This window comes from Gallus gallus, chromosome 1, assembly GCF_016699485.2.
Source record: "Gallus gallus isolate bGalGal1 chromosome 1, bGalGal1.mat.broiler.GRCg7b, whole genome shotgun sequence".
In the NCBI taxonomy this organism is placed as follows: Eukaryota; Metazoa; Chordata; class Aves; order Galliformes; family Phasianidae; genus Gallus; species Gallus gallus.
In genome coordinates, this window is record NC_052532.1 from 34,176,793 (window position 1) to 34,198,746 (window position 21,954).

Sequence of the window (21,954 nt, forward strand, 5' to 3'; positions counted from 1 at the left end):
TTAAACATTCTTCTTCCAGCTGCTGCTGTTCACAACACTTTTGACAGTTAAAATACATCACACATTCTCTTGTCTGTTTAATATAAACAATCAGTATTTTAAGTGGAGTCCAGAATCAACCCCAAATAGGAGGATCCAGACAGGCTATTCAGATAGGAAACTAAGCAGTGCCCTAAATTTATGTAGAAGTGGTCTGCAGGCAGCTCAGCCTCTGCCTGACACGCTGCCTACTGCAGCACATTAGGCCATGGGAGTGGAGAGAGCAGTGTTTTTCTTTTTGGAAAGAAAGTTTCATTTTTCATCTGAAAATTATTTTAGCATAATTTTTTATCTGTAATTTTTAGCATGTAATATAAAATGAAGGGGAAAAAATATCAAAGTTAAAATATTTTGTTTCCATTAAAACTAATATTTTATTTTATTTTATTTTATTTTATTTTATTTATTTTTGCATTGTGAAACATTTTAATTAACTCAAGATGAGTTTTGGAGGAAGGCTTGTTTAATAATAAGAATTTTTCTTTTTCTTTTTTTTTTTCCATTCTGGAACGAAGACATTTGCAATCATAAGTATCATTGAAAGAAAGAAAAAATTCTGGCTTCCTTGTAGGCTTATTTCCTTCAAGCTGAAGTAAAACTGAAATAACAGAAGGGCTTTAATGCAACCATCGTTTGATTTTGGAAGCAGCATTGTGAGAACAGTAGCAGTCTTCATAGTTTTAAGAATCCCTAGCAAAATCAGTGCACAGTCCAAATTTCTAACCTTTATTTCCTAAATGAGTGAATGTGGAATAACAAAGTTGTAAACTGGAAAAGCTTCTCTCTCCTTAGAGAAGACATTCAGGATGCAACACTAAGCATCAGTAAAACCCTTCCTTTTTGAATCTAGACTATGGTGGCATTCAGTACAGTACTACTGCACACAGGTGGTCTTGAAATTCTCTGTGCCTAAAGGCAAGGGCTTCATGGATGTGAGCACCTCTCTGAAAACCAGGGAGAATGATAGAATCATAGAATTGCTAAGGTTGGAAAAGACCCACAGGATCATCCAGTCCAACCATTCACCCATCACCAATGGTTCTCACTAAACCATGTCCCTCAACACAACATCCAAACGTTCTTTGAACACCTCCAGGGTCGATGACTCCACCACCTCTCTGGGCAGCCCATTCCAGTGCCTGACCACCCTTGCAACTTATCCATGCCAAAAGCAAATCCTGTGCCCAGGTACAAAGCTGGACCTGATCTGGCTCTGCCACTGGGGATCAAACCTTCTACGGGTGAAATCCCGGAGAGAATTTAGGCTCACTTCTGCTTGACAGGAAAGAAGCTACATGTTAGATTATAAACTTTACATCAAAGACTTTTTTTATCCCTGTGTTCCTTCGCGGTGATTAGTGGGCTTGATTGCACTGGGGCCTGTGGGGTCTACAATAGTGCAAATAATGAATCATAAATAAACGACTTCCCAACCTTGCAAAAGGAAGCCAGGCAATTCGTTTATTTTAAATTGAGACTTCATCTCAGTGAAAAATGGTCCCTTCAGACTGGCTCGGCTGCTTCTGCAGCTGTCAGCTTGGTTTGCACCTTTAAAGAAAAAAAAAAGGAGCAGGGCACAGGGAGTAAAAATGGAAACAGATTCAGGTTGTTCAATTTCCTGTTTGTTTAAATTTGTCCTTCACGACATGCAGATTCATCAAACTCCCTTCCCGGTGACTACTTCATTAGATTAGTTTAGCTAGGTATTCAGAGGGATTTTTATCTTCTGACTCATAAAATTCCTGTATTCCCCTAAGAATTTCCTGTGTCTGACTGAAATTTTATGTCTTTGTAGTTTTAGTTGGACTCTTTGAAGGAGCTGCTTTCTAAATGACTCTGCTGTTGAGGTCTCCCAAAAGCGTCTGAGGAGCCAGTTCAGAGGCTGATTTCTGCTTTTCAAGAAAGCCGATCTATGCCAGCACTTCACCTCTTAATGTTTTAATCAGCGATTTTCCTGGCTTTTTTTAAACTCTTCCTTTCCTGACAGTATTTCCCCTGGCTGCCCATGCCCTTTCCAGGTGTCCACTTAAGAATATTTTTGTGCAATTCTGAAAATGCACCCCAGTGGCTCAGTGTTAGAGTGTAGCTTGCAAGCCTGTCCCATCAGGTTTTCATCACTCACTTGCTATAAAGCAGAGAGCTAAGGTTACGAGTATATTGGACCATTTAGCAGTTGATGAGAAATGCCTTTGTATATCCCTTCCCTGTCTTTTTTTAGCCCTTTCCGAAGAGGGTGAAAGCCAGGTTAGGCCGGAATTCCAGAGCCCTGGTGTGTTCCTTTTTGAAAGGCTCAGTGAGTTGAGGATGATGCTTTTTGACATGTGAGTTCCAGAAATTTATGGAGTGATTGTAGTGCAAACTGGCCTGCTTACACAAGAGCTTCGTTGGTGTTTGTTTCCGTCCGTGCGTAGCATGATGGTGCCTCGCTGCCATCCGGTATTGGGGTCAGGCGGCACGTTTGGATGTCTTTGAGCAAGTGGAGCTGATTTGGGAACCTGGTGGGGTTTCACTGCAAGCTCAGATTTATTTGGCAAGGTGAAAGCTGTGGGGAAGCCTCACCACTCTGTGCTTTGGGAGATGAGGTATAACAGCCCAGGACTGGAAAAGGAAAAGAGGGAAAGGGAGGAGAAGGAAGGAATCTGCTGCTGCTCGAGCTCTTGTTGGAGCCTCCTGGTGTGCCCCAGCTGCTTTTAGTCTCACTCTGTGCCCAGCAAGCCAAGCACGCTCACTGCTCACCAGCTCACCCGTACTGCAGTGCAGAGCTGTGGCAGCAAGGCGGTGAGGGGCCTGCTCTCAGATTTTTAACAGTCAATTTCTCAAAATTATAATTTTGGCATTTCTTAATGAGTGCAGGGGTCTGTGCTTCTGAAGGGAAAAATTGATTATAGCAGGTTGCTGTATTTATTTGGAGATCCAAACAGCAAATGAACGATTCGATGTCAAATTTTAAAGAGCTTTTAGTGGAAGGAAAGAAACAAACCCAGTATATTGTACATCATCAGCTGTACACTGTGTAATGGCATATTCAAATAGGAGTAACATGGAGAGGAGCCACAGAGTATCACGGCACTGTTCTTTCCCAAAAGCTAGAGTGAAAAAGCAGAAAGAAATTGCTCACCAGCTCTATTTTCACTGCCGTTCCATCCACGCACCTCTCCCAAATGGCAGTTTGACTGGAGGCTGAGCTCACAAATCCCCTGAAAACACGGCTGGAAACCAGCTGGCAAGTGCACCCGTGCCGCGGGTACGCTCACTGCACAGGCAGCAGGTGGAGACACGAACAAAGCTAAAGCGCTCTGGGATCCTCTGACTGTGCGGCCTCGCTTGGTGGCACCGGCAGGGAACGAGTGGGGCCCCCCCGGGGCTGCCACCCCCAAGCCAGAGTGGGGAAGCCGGCTGGGGGCTGCTGGCAGCCATCCAGCCTTGGGAGGACACATCTCCCACTCGGAGTGGGGCTGCCCGCACTTCGCTGCTCCAGAATCTGGAGTCGGTGGGATACTTTTACATGGTGTTTTCTGACCTCTGGCACAAACTGTGCTTTCTTGGACAGTTGGAAATGGGGGAATGGCAGGAACATCTTCAGCAGCTGTTACACATCAGCTTTTTCCTCAAGAAATGACGGTCAGCGTGCGTTTTCTTTGCTCTTCTTTCTTTTGCTCTTTCCAGCACAAGAGTCTATCTATCTCATTTCAGCTGAAACAAAACTCTTTCACTTGTCACTTTTGGATGTGTGGGGCAGCTCTTTGGTGGAGCTGATCCGTGTGTTTGATGATTTTTGTGACGCCATCAGGAGCAGAGGTTTCTTTTTTTTTCCCCTTATTTCCCAAGAATCTGTTGAATGGGTACACCGGGTCCAACCGTGTGTAGTGGCACAAGAAAATAGTTGCACTACAAACTACCTGAGTCTGATGGTAGCTGGGAGGGTGTCTGTGGAGCAAATTTGGATCAGCAAAGCATTAATAACTCATAGGAGGTAACTCTCAGAAAGGGCTTCAGTGTTTTCACTTGGCAGACAGACCCTTGTGTTGTCCAGAGTGTCCCAGCATCAGACACATCTGACGGCTGACCTGTGTATCAAACTCGCTGTGTGAGGCCAGTGGCCTTAGTGTGACCCACATAAAGTGGCCGCATATAACCTGTGACAATATGGGGCATTCTGAGTATGGGCAGCTTGTGCTGGTCTGTGTGTGAGCCATGAACAGGTCTGAGTCCTGGGACATCTGAAAGGCTCAGAGGAGAGAAAAAGGAGAGCCCAAGGAAGCAGAAATTCATAGCACCACTCTGTATTATGGAAGAGATAATCCCCGAAGTGTCCAGGAGCTGTCAATGTGCATTACAGTGTGGAACGTGCTGTATAATGGAGAAGCCAGGGAGAAATCCTCCCAAGTGCAGAGTGTTTTCCTTGAGGTATCTGAATGGATCTCTTGAAAGACCACCTTCCTGCTCCAGCATCTTTCCTCTTCCAATCTTCTCCTGCACATTGGCTCATTTCCTTTTCTCTGATTCTCTCTAAAACTTCTCTTATTTCTCCTCTTGCTTATTGCATCATATTTCTTTTCCAAGCCAATTATTCCTTTTTAAGTGTATTTTAGGGTAGCGTAAGGGAAAACAAGACCTTGAAGTGAGCTGGATGTTTATAAACCAGTATTATTTGTTTGAAAAAAAAGAAACAACATGCAGTGAATATAATTGACTTCCACTGTGGCGGTCTGTCCTTTACCTCATTACAAATGCTCTTAGCTTAGGTTGAAAATGAATTCCGTATCTTCATCATTTACATACAGTTTTGTTTGTTCTATTTTTTTTTTTTTTAATTCAAGCAAAAAATACGGTAGAATCTGTTAAAAAAATAAGATCAAGGATGCAATCATATAAGCAATAGCATGGGCAAATATGAGAGGCCTGTGTGGAGCTTGGTCCGTGCCCAGGTGGTTCCACAGGTAAGTTTGGGCTTCCCCCAGCAGAGCGTTAAGGAGAAGCACTCCTCATGAGGTATGTTTTAAGCAGTTTGCCAGGCTGCTTCTTTCCTTGGTCTGTGTCACGGAGTAACAGAGCAAGGACCAAACAGAAAAGTTTTCCTTTGAAATCTTTCCTGAAAGAGAATACCAGGTTTAGCACAAAGGGCATGCTTTGCTTCAGGAACCGTAACAGAAAGCAAAGCAGAAGGTGAACATTATAATCTGAAATATGAACTTTTCCACTGCAGTAGTTTCAGTTTTCAGAAGTTTTCAAAGTACGGCTGAAGTATTCCATAGAAAAAAAGAAAAAGGGTGTGTGGGGGTGTGTGTACACATGTATATTGTTTTTGTCAGGCTTTTCTGTGGAGAAAGGTCTTTATTTTCTAGTCAACATTATTACCTACCTCCTTTTGTTTGCACAAGAGGTTGTTAAAAAGATTTAAACCTCCCCCCAAGCCAACATTAACTCCGAACAAACTAACCCCACAAATCATTCTCCTTCTCTTCTTTTAGGACTTTATGCACTGCCTATTGCCGCTGCATCCTTTGGTGCAGCATGCAGGCATGTGCTGAACAGACCAGGCCTCAGCAGAGGGTACGGTCACACTCCCTGGGCCTGGGTGCAAGGCAGGTGTGGTCAGTCTTGCATGTGGCTTCTGGGTAAAGCAAGGCCTCAGGGCTGGCTCATCGTGGGGCCTGGCTGACCTGGAGCTCCCTAGGCATGTTCCTGTGCTGAAAATGCATCTGTTGTAAGGACTGAGCTGATAATCTGTAATACAAGGCAGAGAGGAGGGGGCTTGTTCCCCAACACCTCACAGTGCCATTGGAAGGAGCCTACCCCAGCTCTTGTTCCATGACCAAAGCCCTTTGCGGCAGAGCTGGCATTTATGGCCCCACTTTCACTCTGCTGCTCTGTGCACCCTGAGCAGACCTTGCCTGCTGCCAGCTGCCCCCATCTTGGCCCAGACAAAGATTTCCTCGCTGGCTGAGAGTATGATGTCCTTCCTCAGTTATTTGTGACCAAGTTCCCTTACCAAGGCATCTCATTAAATATCTAAAGTAAACAGAGAAAAGGGGGCCTTTGTCTTTCTTTAGTTTTTCCTCAGTGCAATAACTCTTCCCCTTGTTTCAGAACTTTACAACTGCAGTGAGGGCCTGTTTGTCCTGCTGTAATGAGGAGGTCTTGTCTGCCGCAGCATGTGCTGATGTGGGCATGGTGCTCAGCAGAAGGAGTATCCCTCCAAAAGGAGGACAGTGAAGGCTGCAGCTTTTTTTCTTTTTCCTTTTATTTATTTATGCATTAAAGCCAACTTTCTGTTAGAAATCAACTTCTGTAGTTACAGTTTTCCTACATAGCTGAGCTCTGGCCGTTCGTCACAAACTTTTTTCCCCAGACACGTGCAGTAGTGTGACAGGAAAATATTTCAGCGGGTCTAACAACAAATTGTGGATGTTCATTACTTGAAACACCCCATGACAAATCTTTTAAATATGTACTTCATCTGCAACTGCTGCTCGTTTCAGTGCCGGATGCTGATTATTCCAGGGTTGCATTTGCTGCTCTGTGTTTTATTGTTTGGTTTTTTTTTTACTTTCTCTGTGAATGTACTCCATGAGGATTGTGATTTCTGTCAAACCATTTCTATTGGAAAGCCTGCCTTCTACGCTATTATCCCGATTTACTCGTCTTGCTTGAAAGCTTCTGTTATTTTAGTGAATTGTGCAGATAACTCATAAGAACAGAGATTGCCAGATACTTTGTGATACATACATTTGTTGGAAGGAAAATAAAAACATTTATTGGAAGTTGAATGTTTTGGACTGAGGTTACTAGGTCAACAGTAAATTTTAGAAACTATTTGAGACGTTTCTTAGTGGCATTTTAAAATTATAGCTTAAGGTTATGCTGCCTTACATGATTCTGCTTGGATCCTTTGATGCTGAAGATCTACAACTGACTTACGTGTAAGATATATTTTTAAAAACATTACCCGTGATTTAAAGTAACGAGAGACACTGTTCAGATGAGGGGAGAAAGCCATCCTTTGGGAGGAAGTGAGTTAGGTTCAGTAGTTTTGTTGAACCTGAACCAAGAAAGAAACGATTAGTAACTCAATCTTTGCAGGAAGGCTTGAGGAAGATCCCAGCTTCTGCCTACCTGTTGATTTTAACAGCAGCCCAGATGCTGGAGATGTCAAAAGTGTTTCAGAGGAAGGTTCTAAAACAGCCAATTTGTATTTAGCGGTATTATAGAACACAGGGAGAGGACTAAGAAAGCAGTTATGGCAGTAGCTGTATTGTGATACAGTTATTAATTGCTGAAGTGAGCAGGCCCCATGCTTTCATTGCTCAAGAAATGTCAGGGTCACTCTCATTCTGAAAAATTCAGATGTCAAATGAAATTCTGGATGTGAAGTTTTGGATCTCCCCTAGCAATCACTTCAAACAAATATAACCTTCTCCCACTAACAAAGAAGTGGACCTGGACTGCACATACTGTTTCACAGAAGGTGAAAAAGACCAAATTTATTTGTCATTCCCACTTCTTTGTTTCCCATGTGAGAAGCACAAACTACAATACAGCAGCAGCAACAACAACAACAACAAAAACCCACCCAGTTCATAATAGTTTGGTAAAAGTAAAAAATTAGGAATTCAACTGTTTGTAAAATTCCCTTTGCATGTTGTTCTGTCAGAGTGATACTTATTTGTCATACTTACCTGTCATGCTAGCCCAGCTTTCCTGGTAAGAGAGAAACAGTGTGCTAGAGATGAGCCTTATCTTTATTTTTCTTTCTAGAATTAAGATTCTTTTTGTCTTTGTCTCCCCCCCAAGTCCTCCTCCCCCCTATCACTCCAGTTCTCTGCATGTTCTGCTGCATGCTGTCCTTCTTAAGCCTGGATGGTGCTAGAAAGGACCCATGTTTTCTTTCTCATGAAATATGTATCCAATGTGCAACCATTTGCTAGAGAACATGAATGTTTCTGTGCCTGAGTTTGTTTCTAGCTACACTTGGGGAAATTAAACGGACCTCCACTGAAAGTAGTGTTACCTGACAGTAAAGCATTTGTAAGTATGTATATTTATCATGCATTCATCATCATGGAGATATTAAGAAAAATAACCCAGCATACTATGAAAAATAACCCTGTATTTGCAGAGGCAATCTACATAATAGGAATATGTCACTTTGTAGTTCAACATTAAACTTGTATGTGAGAAGCTACAGCTGTGGATGCCTGCGTCTTTCAGATTCGGTTTCAATAAACCTGTGAGAAAGAAGAAAGTGAAGGCCCCTCAACTTTACAGCAATTTCAAAGCAGAAGCTTTATTACCTCTTTTTTTTTTTCTCTTTTTTTTTTTTAGTCCTATATACTTCATGTTTTTACACAGACATAGCTTTCTCAGTGAAGATAAATGATGATACTCTACCTTAAAAAGCCTTTGGGTTTTCATCAATCCGCATTAGGTTAAAAGGGAATCAGAATTCTAAAAATACAGCACATCAGAGAAACGAGGTATTTTTCAGGTCAAGGTCCGCTTTTCCATCTGGTGCCATTTGGTAGTTCTAACATCTTCCATCTCCCCTTACTTCTCCATCTGTAAATAACTCACCGAAGTAAATGCTTGGAATAATTACAGTAAAGAATGATAAAATGCAGGTTGAACTTTGGGTCTCTTTGGGTTCTAAAATGAAAAACATGACTACTGACATCACAGTTATTAAAAGACTGTGGAGGTCTCCAGTCAGCAGGTGTACGAAATGGGAATAATGTCAGAGCTCTCGATGCTTTGAGATCACAATTGTACTGGTCAAAAAAAATAGTCAAAAGGAATATTAGTTCATGGGAGGGGGGGAAATAGCCTAGCAGGGCTGATTTTCAAAAGCAGCCTGCCGTTTTGCTTCTGCAAGTAATTATAGGCTCATATTTTAACAGTTAGATGTCTAAGTGCTTGCATTATTAGGAAGTTGGAGATCTAAGTACAGTAAAATGCGTGCAAACGTGAAAAATTGGAAGGATGATTGAGACGCTTCTAAAATTGATCAGTCAATCAACAGCTAGTCTGTTCCAAATGTTTACAGGAACAAAATGGCTTTCTGAGGTCAGCATTGTCCTGGAGAAGCCAATGAGACAAAGGTGCTGTACAATTTCCTGTGTTAATGTGAATGAGGCAGTCTGCTCTGGCTGGGGCTTCATTCCTCTGCCAGGAGTGCACAGGAGAGGCTGGATGCTTGGCACACAGTATGCTGTAGCTGCCTTATTCAGGCACTGCCATGACTTAGGCATGTCAGTTTAAGGAGATGATCTGCTCAGTTTGTCTGCGATCTGGGACTGCCACGTGCTGGCTGCCCATGTTGTCATGATACCCACCTTGTGCCAGCTGCCCATAATGTGCCCACCTTAGGTGGCTCAGTGGTAGTACCGACTCAGTCAGGAACCTTGAATAAGTCTGACCATGGGAAAGAAGATGCCTCTTTCAAACAATTTGAAACCCTATTACGAGGGCTGCAAAAGCATCACTCGTCATAGGCTACCAGAACCAACACTTCTCTTCCTTCTTGTTCCTCACTTCTGTTGCCCAAGGCAGTATCATACAGTTTCTGCTCTGAAGAAAATATTCTTTGATGACGAGGTAAGAATGGCTGTCTCCTCTTTGCCAGACCAAAACCCATTACGAAGAACAAAAGATTCAGTTTTGGTGAGGTGGTGCAGGGTGAATTTCATGAGTGCTGCACAGCTTTTACGAAACATCCGGGGAATGTACCAAAATGAGAAAGGATGGGATGTGACTTGGTATGTGTGATGCCCTGCAGCATGAGATCCCTCCTACTACACATGCAGGATGGAGTGGAAAAGATCTGTCAGTGATGTTCAGTTTCCACATGGGTTTCACTTAGGTACTTGACAGAATAAAACATCATTCCTTTATTTGGTGTATTTTAGATCTAAAAAAGCATACCTGCTATATGTATCTGAATAACCGTTCGTCTGCATGTCTGGCTTAATGTACCAGAAACTGACCCTTAGGACATAGCGGTCTGATTCCCACATAAAGGGTCACTAGAATGAACACAAACACAACAGATTCTTATTTTATATTGCCAGCATGATGTAAAATGATTGTGAAAATAAGAACGATTCCATTTGAAATATCTATGTGATAGAAATTGCTGACCATTCTAGTGCCATACGTTTCCTCAGACTAAAGTTTACATTCAAGGATAAATGTATGCACAAAGCTGAGCTGCTCTTCGCAAGAGAAATTGTGCAAATGTCATTTGAAGTTGTTCACTCAGCTGGGAGATCCCCTCTCCGCCCCATCCTGTCTCCTGCAATTACCCTTTGCCCCTTTCCTCCTGCAGCTATTTCTTCCTGGCTGTCACAGTTTACCATCCTTCAAACGGCAGCGCTCCTGCTCCTGCTGCCCCTCAGATGTGCTGAGCCAGCTCTGACAGACGGTCGTAACCTGCGCAGCCACCACTTTTAAAGGGTCTTCTCCAGAGCTCCATCTCGACAGCTCTAAGGATTACTGTTCCTCTCAATAGAAGCAGAAGAGATTCAAAATGATCGTCTTCCAAACCCATTCCTGCTTCAGTGCAGAAGCGTGCCCAGCCAAACAGCCGAACAGCCTTCAAGGGCAGGCCAGAGCGCTACTGCACAGTCAGCAGCAGTCTAAAGTAGTGAGTCAGCCATGTTGCAGCCTTACAGCAGGAAGGAACAGGCTCTGGGAAGGGAAGGAGTGGCTGACAGCAGCCAGTGGGATGGCAGGAGAAGTAGCTGGGGGCTTGCAAGGACGGTCCACTGCTGGGTCATTCACCGCTTATGAAGAAGGAGCGAGCATATGAAAAACCCCCAGGGGTCTAATTGGTTTTCCAATGTCACTGGGTATTGCCTGATGCACTGGCAAGCAGACTGCTTCCACAGCTTGTTCCTGGCAGCTTGTATAGTAGAAGAGAGGGCCAGAGAAGGCTTAGCAAACTATCACGTAGGTTTTCCACTTTAGCTCTGAAGAGGGGAAATGAGACAGCAGAGGGGGACTGATTTTCCTGGTGAGATTGGCTACCCAGCTTGATGAGCAGTTCGTTTGCCCTCTCATCAGGGCTGACTGGCAGAGTGTTTCACGGTGCCCTCAAGAGCTCTTCCGTCCCAAAGTTTGCCCAGGTTTCAGTCAGCCCTCGTGGACCTAGCAGTTTGTCCCAGTGCCTCGTGACCCTGGTCCTAAGCCGCAGCGGCACTCGAGAAGAAACAGCATGACTATGATTTGAAGGTTTGCACCATGGAGGCATGGGCTGCTTCCTAGTCCCTGCCTCAGGAAACACATGTGGCAATGGTAGAGTCTTTGGAACACATGTCATGTGTAGAATGAAGCTGAAGTCACTCCACTTGGGTCCAAAGGCTCCTTTAGGAGGAGCTTGACGATTTATATGGGTTTCAGATGACTTCATTTTTTAAAAGTGCATGGAATGCATCCAAAGCAAATAATTTTTTTTCTGCGCTGAATGGGAAGACCAAAAGGAAAAGCCCGGAGAAAGGAGGATGGATGGTCTTTCTTTAATGTCAAAGCTGACATAAACACATCTCCTCCAAACCCTTCTCACAAGATAATTTTCTCAGCAAGACACAGATTGCTTCAATCTCTGTGTAGCAGCCTTTGAAGCTTCCCCCTTGTTGCCGTTATGGAGGGAGGGTTGCCTTTGAGGATTTCTGCAGCACTGCAGTGTTCCTCCTCCAAAGGCTTTCACACAATGAGATAGCCGGTTGCTCCAAGCAGTTCCGTCTTCGGAAACTCTGCCATCATACGAGGGCAAACTGAGAAGTAGCCGATGTCTGGTTTGCAAAATATTTAAATTTCAGTAACTAAAATGTTTCATTAAAAATATTCTGACCGGTTGTCTGTAATACCTCAATTTTCATTAGACAGAGGCCCAGCTAAGGAGATGATGAATGATGTTGGAGAGGTGCCACCAATTAGGAGGCATCAATTTTTCTGTCAGCAGGACAAGCCCTTCTGCAAAACCTGTCATATGTTTATTCCTTTTCTGTTTGTGAAGGTATTTGTTTGGCAGGGATATTTTGCATGAGGGGAAGAACTTATAAATTGTTTTTTTACGGTTGTCGTTGCTGCACTGAGTTCCTGTCTTGTGGGATATTTTCCCTGTTCAGAGTTCTCGCACTTCGGTCTGTCTGCTGTCTGCTACTCTCCCATTTGCAATACTTTTGGGGGAAAAAAAATGACTCCTGCAGTGAGTTCTGGGAGGGGAAACACTTGTGATATTAGTAGGCTCCTGGGGAGCACAGGACTTGGGACCTGCAATGCCTTCAGGCTGCAAGCTCAGGAATGCTGCTGTATATGTACAGAGGTTCCCAAAAGGGAATTTCTGAGCATTTCTTTCTTAAAATTGTATGTCTACTTTGCTTGCATCCTCCTAAGTGCATTCTGTATTTAATGGCTTAAGATACAACTGAAGACATACAGTTTTCTTTTTCAGTTTACACATTTTCCTTACCCATATTCAGATAGCTTCCACATCTTCTTTTACTGAATAGGAAATTTTACTTCTGTTACTCATGGAAAGCTGTGTACATCCTTTACTCATCTGCATGCAGTGATTCACAATTCTGCTATTTGTTAATAGCTTATTGCAAGTCATTTTATGAAATCATCTGTAGCAAATGCTTAGCAGATACTAGAAGAACAAACAAGGAAGTTGCCTCTGCATGGGCATATGTGTAATACACAGAGAGCAAGAGTTATCTGTGTGTGCTTCAGTATTTGGCAGGAGACTGAATGAGAGGGACGCGTATCTGGTGGGATTTCAGATGGGCCCTCGTGGATGTTGACATGACCTGAAGGCCTATCAGGTCCTTATGTGGGAACTCAGCTTCAGGAAATGGTGCATATGATGACATTTTCCGAGGTGCTCAGCACCACTGCAGCCACATTCTGAAGAGCAGCGCCTCTAACCATGTGAGAGGAAGTTCCAAAAGCTGAGAAATCAGGGTGAGGAGAGGGCTGTCTGGAGCCCCTGGTCCTCTCAAGGGCAGGGTGGGGCCAGGAGCAGTGCCATAACATGCAGAGAAGATCATTAAAGAGGTTAAGATTGGAAGCAGTCTGGGCCATACTAACCATGCCATGGTTGAGTTTGTGATCTTGAGGAGTATGGGCCTGGCAAAGAATGGAATCAGGATCCTGAACATCAGGAGAGCAAAATTCTGGATGTCTAAGGAACTGTTGGATGAGATCCCCTGGGAAACTGTCCTTAGGGACATAGGAACAGATCAGGAGAGTTAGAACCAGATTAACTTTCAGGTTCCTTCCAACCAAAGCCATTCTATGATTCTATGACCAGTTTTAGAGGGATGGCTGAAAAGCTGTATGTGATGTGCATCTGCTGGTATAGAATCGCTTTTTACTCGTGTTTCATGCTGATGATGAGGCTGAATCTGGCTTACCTGAACACTTTTCTGTCTGAGCTAAGTGACGTGTGAGAGTCTCTGTTGAGATACAAGATGGGCAGCTAGAGTCAGCTTAATAAAGATTTTGTATTTAGAGAAAAATTTTCCAAAATACTTACATGGTTTGTGACCTAAAATCTCCATTTCAGTTATTTTTAGCCTCTGGAATGAAGTAAACATTTTTCAAGGTGTTATTATCTCTCTGCTTTTTAGAATGCCATCTTCTGCCACATGAACAGTCTTTTCTTACTTACCTTGTTCCTCTTTTCCAGGATGGCCTTCCTTCTATGATGTGATCAGTCCCGATACAATCACTCTCACTGATGATTTTTCCTATGGGATGCATCGGATTGAAATATCCTGCAGTCAGGTTAGTTTATAGCACACAAAGACCATTCTGATGGCAGAGGCTGCAAAAATCATTACAGCGTGCTGTATTTTCTCTAAGATATGCAAACCTTTCAGTTCCATTAAATAGTAATCATTGTAAGAGAGCACAATGGGCCGTAGGTATAACAGCTGGGTGGAATGAGCCGAAGGCACAGAGGACTTGTTGGAATGCACGTTGTTGTCTGGTGTGAGATTTAACAGAGCAGATGGGAATGGCCAGGCTTGGTGCTGAGTCTACAGAAATTGTCTTCCTGAAGAGGGTCCCTTCAAAGAAGCTCCTGTGCCTGGCCGACCTCCTCCACATGTGAGCAGCTGGGATGGAAGCTGGAAACAGTGGAGCAACTGCCCGTGTGCTCATTCCATCACTGCACATTACTGTGCAGCAGCGCTAAGTCAGCCCCAGCACACATTCCCAGCACGGTCCTCATGGCTGCCTCAAACAATCCTGTCTGCCATAATAATGAAGTCAGTAGTCATTCACATCACGCCCAAATTTTCCGTTATCTGTCTTGTTCTGCTTGCTCTCACCCTTTGTGCTGCTCTGCAAAGGGAACAGCGCAGCCATTTCCTAGCAGAGGCTCTTAGCAGACGTACCCAGCAGCTTGCAGCCCGTGCCCCATGCGCCCACTTTCCTCCTAAGAGAAGCAGGGCTTCCTTTGGGCCATGAGAATTTGCTGTGCTCTTTCCAGACAGCAGTGCTGGTAGGATACCTGATTTCAACACTGGTGATACACATCCTTACATGTCGATCAGTTCTCATATATAAATGCTCAGAGCGAGTTAGGAAGCTTCCTGAAGAGAGGCAAGATCATCTTTATTTGAAGAATCCGCTAACTTCACTCTGGGTAGAGGGTCTGGCCCAATATATTTATGGCCAAATCAGTGTGTCTTGTTCACAGTTCTATAGTTTTTACATTAATGTTATTTTTTAGAAGATCTCTTTAATGCTTTTGGAACATCCATTTCCCTAAATTCCATAGCAAAGTAGCAACAGGACTACAGGCTGGGAGCCTTTCGCTTCATCAGTAATTACTGGAGTAATCAAAACTGTGACTTACTTTCTTCACCTCTGCTTAGGGCTGAACAGTGCTAAAATAAGCGTGCTGCCAGCTTGCTGAACATGTGTCTGCTGACACCCTTCAAGAGATGGCCACAGCTCCTGAGTTCACTGGAGCAAAGCCCAAGGCAGCCTGTGGTCAGGACATGGAATCTGGGAATGTCATTTGCCTGCTGCCAAACAAAACAGCGCGAGCAGACCCGAGACCAGCAGTATTAGCAGCAGGCACAAACAGACACCATAAACTTAGAGCAAAACCAAAAAGTGAATGTATAGCGTTAAGAAAAAAATGCAACCGAAGTCGCTATATAATCCACTGGCAACGTGTGATCAGTTCTGCCAGCTTCCTGGTGCAGTAACCCCACAGACGATCGAGTCACACAGGAAAAGAGCTTGAAGATTGGTGAACATCTTTGCAGGCACTGCTCGGCACAGTTAATACCACCACATTGTGTATCCATAACAAAACCATTTCCTCCCCTCCTCAGAGCCCTCGGAATGTGAATCACACGTGCAGCTGCAAAGAAAGGCACAACTTTACTGCAGCTTGGAAATGCATGGGATTGATGTGGCAGGCCTTAGTGAAACGGGAGGGAAGTACCCTCTCCCACACCCAAGCCCTTATTAATCTTTTGCAGATGAAAAAGTAGTTGCTTTTGCTATGAAAGTCCTTTCACCTCTCTGAGAGAGTAAGAAACATCTTTTAATCTTCTCCATAATAGAAAGCGTACAGTAGGGGAAAATGGCTGTAATATAAAGCAAAAACATCCGTGGGCTTATCCTAAAAATAACTTTTTGGAAACACACTGCCCTGGATGTATTGAAAAGGTCAGTTTTTAGTGGCAGGTGGAAGTTAATTGCAGATGCATTTGAGGAATAATGTAAATCTGTTTGCAGCTCTCTCTTTTTTCTCTTTCCTGCTTGAGAGTTGCTTCCCCTGAGGTCTCCCTTGCTGTTATTTGTACCTGTAAGAATCAATAAAGTTTTGTAGTTGCAGAAGAGTTGTTTGCACGTTGCTAGCTCAGAATGGGTTGCAGCAGCTGACTGCAAGCTGCTCTCTGCAACTCCCGGCAGCATATTAGAACCAGGAGGCTGGAGATCCAAGCATACTGACAGCTAGCAGCAGCCCCCCCTTTCCTGCTCCTAAACACATAGTTCAGATGCTTCACTCCAACCATGTCACCATCCCAGCGCATTCTGCCAAGGATATTTGTGCATAAGGCCGCAACAGATGATTGTTGCTTCTGGGGAGGCTTTTGCAGGCGTGCATGTACACCCTCGAAAAATGGTCGGCACCTTTTGTGCGTGGGGAGGACAGCAACATCGATTCATCCTCTGTGCTCTCAGCTGAGGGCCAGGGTTCTTATGCTGCGATACAAAGGGTTGAATTACGCTTCTTTTCAGGGCAGATGAGTTATGGAGTCCTCTACAGAGAGAATCGCCACATAAATTTTTGGCGAGGGGTAATCTCAAAAGGTAACAAATTTCGCAGTAATCCGACCCTGGTGTGATTCTGCCAGCACAAGAAGGTGCAATGCGACTACCTTGAACTTGAGCACAGCTTTTCAGGTTTTGTGAGGAAAGCCTTTGTGACAGATTGTCTCCCTAGTCTACATGTTTGTGAGTATAGTACTCCTGCAAACTGTTTCTCTCTATGGTTTCTCTCCTGTTTCTGTCAAATGGAGAGGGAATGATTTATCTTCGGGCAAACGTTAATCTGGAAAAGATCTGTTTAACGCTTCTAGGCAGGAGGTTTTGAAGCATTCTTCCTCGAGATGATTTAATTAGGATGCTGAGCATTTAGAAAAATGCCCTCTCTGGGACACTAAGTTTCTTCAGATTTTTTTTCTGAGGTACGGAACAGCTTTAATCAGGTGAAGTGCCTCATTGTGAAAGACTCCGCTTGTAGCAACTCCTCAGGTTTTCTGTCCAAGCTGCCTTAAGAAGGGCCTCCAGCCTACAGAAAAATGAAATAAGGGCTGGAGAATGGAAGAAAAGGTTGCAAGAGAGTGATCTTCCAGGAAAACGAGCTTTGTCTTCTGTAATAACCCTGCAACTTTCCTTTGCCTTTTCCTGTTTGTCTTGTTTTTTCTTCCATCATTGCCAAGTCCCGCTGGGCTGCGGTGTTCCCTCTGCTTGTCTGTGGGAGCTGGGAGCCTGCTCTGGGGTGTGGAGGTTGGGGCTGCAGGTCCTGAGGATTTCTGTGGGCTGTCACTAACCAGAAGCATTTCTGTCCCTCCTAGCTGCCGTGAAAGCTTCAGTCTGCTGAGAGTATAACCTGAAGCCACGACTACCTGCTTCTGCAGGCGTCCTTACTGCTTTGATGAATTAAAAGCAGTAACAGCAGGAGCACATTAGCAGCACATTAACTGCAGAGTAGAAAGTTGCCATCACTAACTCATTCACCATTCAGGGTAATCAGTAGTGCCTCCCTGTATCTGGAATGCTGTGAATTAATTAAATGTTAAGAATAATTGGCACTCCTTAATTTTTGCTGTCTGACTGCGAGCCTACTAACAGCTCTGTGATCTCAGTTACATCATTCCAGCTCTTACTGAGATCAGCCATTGACTTAAAAGGCAAAAGCTCTTTAGGAAAGCAGCATGACTTTCCTGTTGAAGATAAATATTTCTCCAGTGCAACCTTTTCTTTCTTTCTTTCTTCCTTTCTTTCTTCCTTTCTTTCTTCCTTTCTTCCTTCCTTTCTTCCTTCCTTCCTTCTTTCCTTCCTTCCTTCCTTCCTTCCTTCCTTCCTTCCTTCCTTCCTTCCTTCCTTCCTTCCTTCCTTCCTTCCTTCCTTCCTTCCTTCCTTCCTTCCTTCCTTCCTTCCTTCCTTCCTTCCTTCCTTCCTTCCTTCCTTTCTTTCTTTCTATTTCTTGTGGCAGACTGTAAAAATGAACTTGTGGAATTTAAGTGACTAATTATAAGAAATTAATATTATCCTGATACGTTGTCAGCTGCCGTGTGCAGGGATAGTAATCCTGGTTTTGAATGAGGACCAATTGGATTGACTTCAAAATGTTGTGCTCATCTGAAGGGCCTGGAACCATACCTTTCCCTCAGACAGGAGCAGTCGTGTTTACCCTAAATAACACTGTGTGTGTCTGAAGCCAGTTCATACAGCACTGAAGTGTCAACAGACCATTTGTGGTTTAGTATTCCTTTCAGAAAAGAAATTTACCATCATTCCTATTTATAAATTAATCCTAGCTAAAGAGTATTCATTGAGATATATTTTACATGTTTCCCCATGTGTGTCTTTCAGTTACCTGTCCCATGTGATGCAGTAAGTAGTGTGGGATGAGTGGTAGTGGGTGAGCTTCATTCCCTCTGTGAGAGGGGAGCAGAGATGCACTCAGAAGGACCCTGAGGCTCGGCAAAATGGCAGGCTCTAGAAATAAAAAGGATGAGTATTGGGGCATCCTGTGAGGAGCGTCTTCATTGCTCCAGGTCCTTTCCAGGATCACCAGAGAGCTAAATGTTTCCTTATGAGAATACAGCAGAGAGTGGCTCAGCTGAACACGTCCAGCAACATGACATGAAACACGCAGGCAGGTTGGGCTTTAAATCTCAGGTGGTATCAGCAAATCATCTTCCTGGATAGCTCTCATCCATAAACATAGGCTGTGGATCCAACAAGGGCCACGTAGGCACCATTTCCTGGAAGCGGCGCTGCGTAACACTGCTGTGACACCGTTGAGCTGTGCAGAATCCCAGTGATCCTCTGTTGTGTTTTGTTTCAGTGCGGTGCACACCTCGGGCACATTTTTGATGATGGACCTCGTCCAACTGGCAAGAGGTACTGCATAAACTCTGCTTCGTTATCCTTCAAACCCGCAGAGAAGAACAGCGCCGGGGAAGGCAGTGGTAGCACCCGTCCTGCCCAAACAGGCAAAGCTGAGCTGTAGGACATGGCAAGCCCGCGGAGAGCTGCTCTCATCCCGCACAGCTCACAAGGCATGTTTTCTGAGTTGCCTGCTACCTTATATCCTAAGAATGTGTAAATGTATGAAAGCATTTTGCACCATCCTTTTTCTTCCACTCCTTTCTGGAGCCGAGGCCTTGCTGCCAGTGCATTTTACTATATAATTGGATTGAAAAATGCGTTGACTGACTCCACGGGTTTTCTTCTTTTGCTTTCTTTTTCTTTCCTTTTTTTTTTTTTTTTTTTAGAGATTGTTTTGGGGAATCCTTAAATCAAGGGGTTTTGGCACTGTGAGTTAGTAGTTTCTTACCGTAGGTCTGAATAATATTCCTTTTTGTGTGGGAGACGGGAATTGTGTTTATCTCCAGTTTATAGGAAACTTCTGGGCATAAGAAATCCCGGATTCCCAGCACGTCTCTGCTTTGTTCTGACTTGTGAGGCACGCAGCCTTTGGTCATATGCATTCAGCCATCTCTCAGTATCAGCCGCACCCTGCAAAGGCTTGTGTTTATGGCTGTTCCTTCCCAACTAGAAGAGATGGATAAGATGCAGAGCCCATCCTTTGGCTAACTTACTGCCAAAATTTCAAGGGTGTGGTTAGAAAGGGTGTAAACATTGTCTCAGCATCTGTTTTCCCCTCTGGTATTCAAATCGAGGTTCTAACTAGTAAGGCTCACTTACGCAAGCTCCTAATGTGACTTGGTTGTTTTGTGAGGCCTGAAATCTGAATTAAGGCTGAAATCTGCAGGGGGCCATTCCATGGGCAAGCGCAGAGATGAACCGGGGCACTGCTAGATAAGGGATGGCACCAGGCTCTTTATCTGATCGGCCGCTTGACAGTAGGATTCAGACACAGGACCATTACTGCTAAAAGGAAGCTCAGGAACGCAGCAGGCAGAGGGACACCTGAAGTGCCCTGTCTGACGGTGTGGCCTGGACCTGCACCGCCTGCAGGGCCACGGCCCTTCTTTTGTTCAATTGCAACGTAGGACACGAGTGCAGAGTTGGTTAAAGAAATGAATTGGAAAAAAGCCTATCAAAGCTCCAGCAGTTTTCATGTAGCAACATTTGCCGTCCCATAAGGTGTTTTTCACAGCTGCTTTTAGATTTTAGTGAATAAGTTTGCCTAGAATTGTGCATAATACTGTTTCTTAAGCTATAACACACAGCATTTGCTGACACCGCTTTGCCTTTAAGCGTTGAGAGACTTGATGAATACAGTATTCACTTTTATTAGCAAACCGTGTGACTAACATATTTGGATCCAGTTTTATTTCCAGGAGGAGCAAAACAACCACTGATTTTTATGGAAGCAGGATTGAGGTTTTTATGTCGGTGATAATAAACACATTTCCTAGAGTACGAACATACTTCTGTTAAAATACAGCAACTGTAAAAGCATGCAGAACGGCCGGAATGGCCAATGCAAATAACAAATGCATGAAAAAAACATACAGTACCTTCGCTTAGACTACATGCAAATCAGATGATAGATACTTAGAGCTGAAAGTGCAGTGAGCACCTACTTGCATGAGCATTCCCCCAGATGTCATACAAGGAATTGCTCCTAACAGGGCTGCTCGGACTGACCTGTGCTGCTTCAAGGCAGTCAAGTTCCTCCTGGTCCCACCAGTTTTTAGCAGTTTCTTAGAGAAGGGCTGCTCTGATCCCTCGCTTTTATTTAAAGAAAAGTAGGTTTTCTCGACCACATTTTCTGACATAAACGTAAAAAAAGGCAGCATCTATAAAAATGTGGTACATAAATGTGGTTTAATTCCAGATTGCTGTTGGATTTAAGTGTTATCAAATTTCAGTCTATTTCTGCCTTATGTTAAAGAAATATATTGCTTAAACTTCAGTATGCAGTAATGTGTGCTGTCCTACAGGAGATTTATTTTTGCAGGATATGGAGTGCAATGAAATGAGTCAATATGGTGAGGTGTATGTGATCTCTGGGAGTTAGACCATTTAACATAGGAAATGCATTGTTCTCTCTTGTGCGCAAACTATACCACAGCGCAGGGCAAGGTAAGACAGATTTCCTTTTATTGCTTTTAGAAGATGCTAGGAAGGGCTAGTGTTGAACCCTCCAAATTTGGTTCGGTCTGGTTATGATCACGCCAGAGGAAATTTGGGAATAGAGCACAATGTATAGAACAATAGGGGAATATTTCTGTATCTTTACATTTTGCACTGTCTAGATGCTTATGAAAACTGAATGCAAATTCTGTAGAAACAGCAAACTATATTTTATAATATCTCTATTGTTACTCAGATGTTTAAATAGCATACCTTAAAATACCGTGTCACGCGTTATTTATATATACTATATATATAAAAAATGGCACGTTTTTTATATATATATATATACGTACACATATATCTATCCGAGTATAATTTTAGCTTCAGTACCTTTTTAATAACTGAGACCTTTCCTTAAAAGAGTTCAATACTTTTAAGAAATCAAATATACGTTTTTCAAATTAAATTTGTTTTCATATATTTGTTGTACACGAATATAAAATAAATTCCTTTATAAATAATTCCACTCTCCTCCCTCATTTGTCTGCTTTTGCAGCAGGTTTATGCGCCCCCAGCTGCAGCCCAGGAGCTGCTCTTTCTTGCTTTCTCTACACTGCAAATATTATATAGCATCCCTTTGTGTCAGGCAGCCCACTGGTAGGGGCACAGGGCCACAGGGTCCCAGATTTCCTTGCATTACTGTCCATTGGGAAAATATCACAGCCATCAAGGCCCTGTAAATAGGGAAATGTTTAGAAAAGGTCTCAGCTTTCACCTTAGCAAAAGTTTTGGCCACTTCCAGATGACTTGATGTGGGGGCTGGCAAGTGGCATGCAAGCTGTAGGCATCCCACAGTGCCTGGGCTCGATCTGCAGCCAAGAAATTTGGCTGGAAAGGGGTTTTGGCAAGGCTTTGTCTGGAAGGACACAAGTTGGGAACACATGGTGGGCAGCGAGGTAGTGCCACTCAGTAAATCGGCTCAGCGGTGGGTCTGGAAAGATGGATGCAAGGGAGGGGAAGAGCTTGAGGCTCTTCTCAAGCCTGCCTCCATGCTTATACTCACGGGAACCTGGAAGTTACTGCAAGATTAATTCACATGCTGGA

General features: G+C 43.7%; 1 protein-coding gene across 14 annotated transcripts in view; it reads left to right on the top strand.

The window, feature by feature from the left end:
• The window catches only part of MSRB3 (methionine sulfoxide reductase B3), an 83,893-nt gene extending 62,522 nt beyond the window's left edge, over positions 1 to 21,371 (top strand). For all 14 annotated transcript variants that reach the window (XM_040695677.1, XM_040695680.1, XM_015281645.4 and 11 more), the window contains 2 exons: positions 13,730 to 13,827; positions 18,647 to 21,371. In XM_040695677.1, coding sequence (XP_040551611.1) covers positions 13,730 to 13,827; positions 18,647 to 18,811 — 263 coding nt within the window. In that variant the 3' untranslated portion in view covers positions 18,812 to 21,371. The remainder of the gene's footprint in view (positions 1 to 13,729; positions 13,828 to 18,646) is intronic.
• The last annotated feature ends 583 nt before the right edge of the window (positions 21,372 to 21,954 follow it).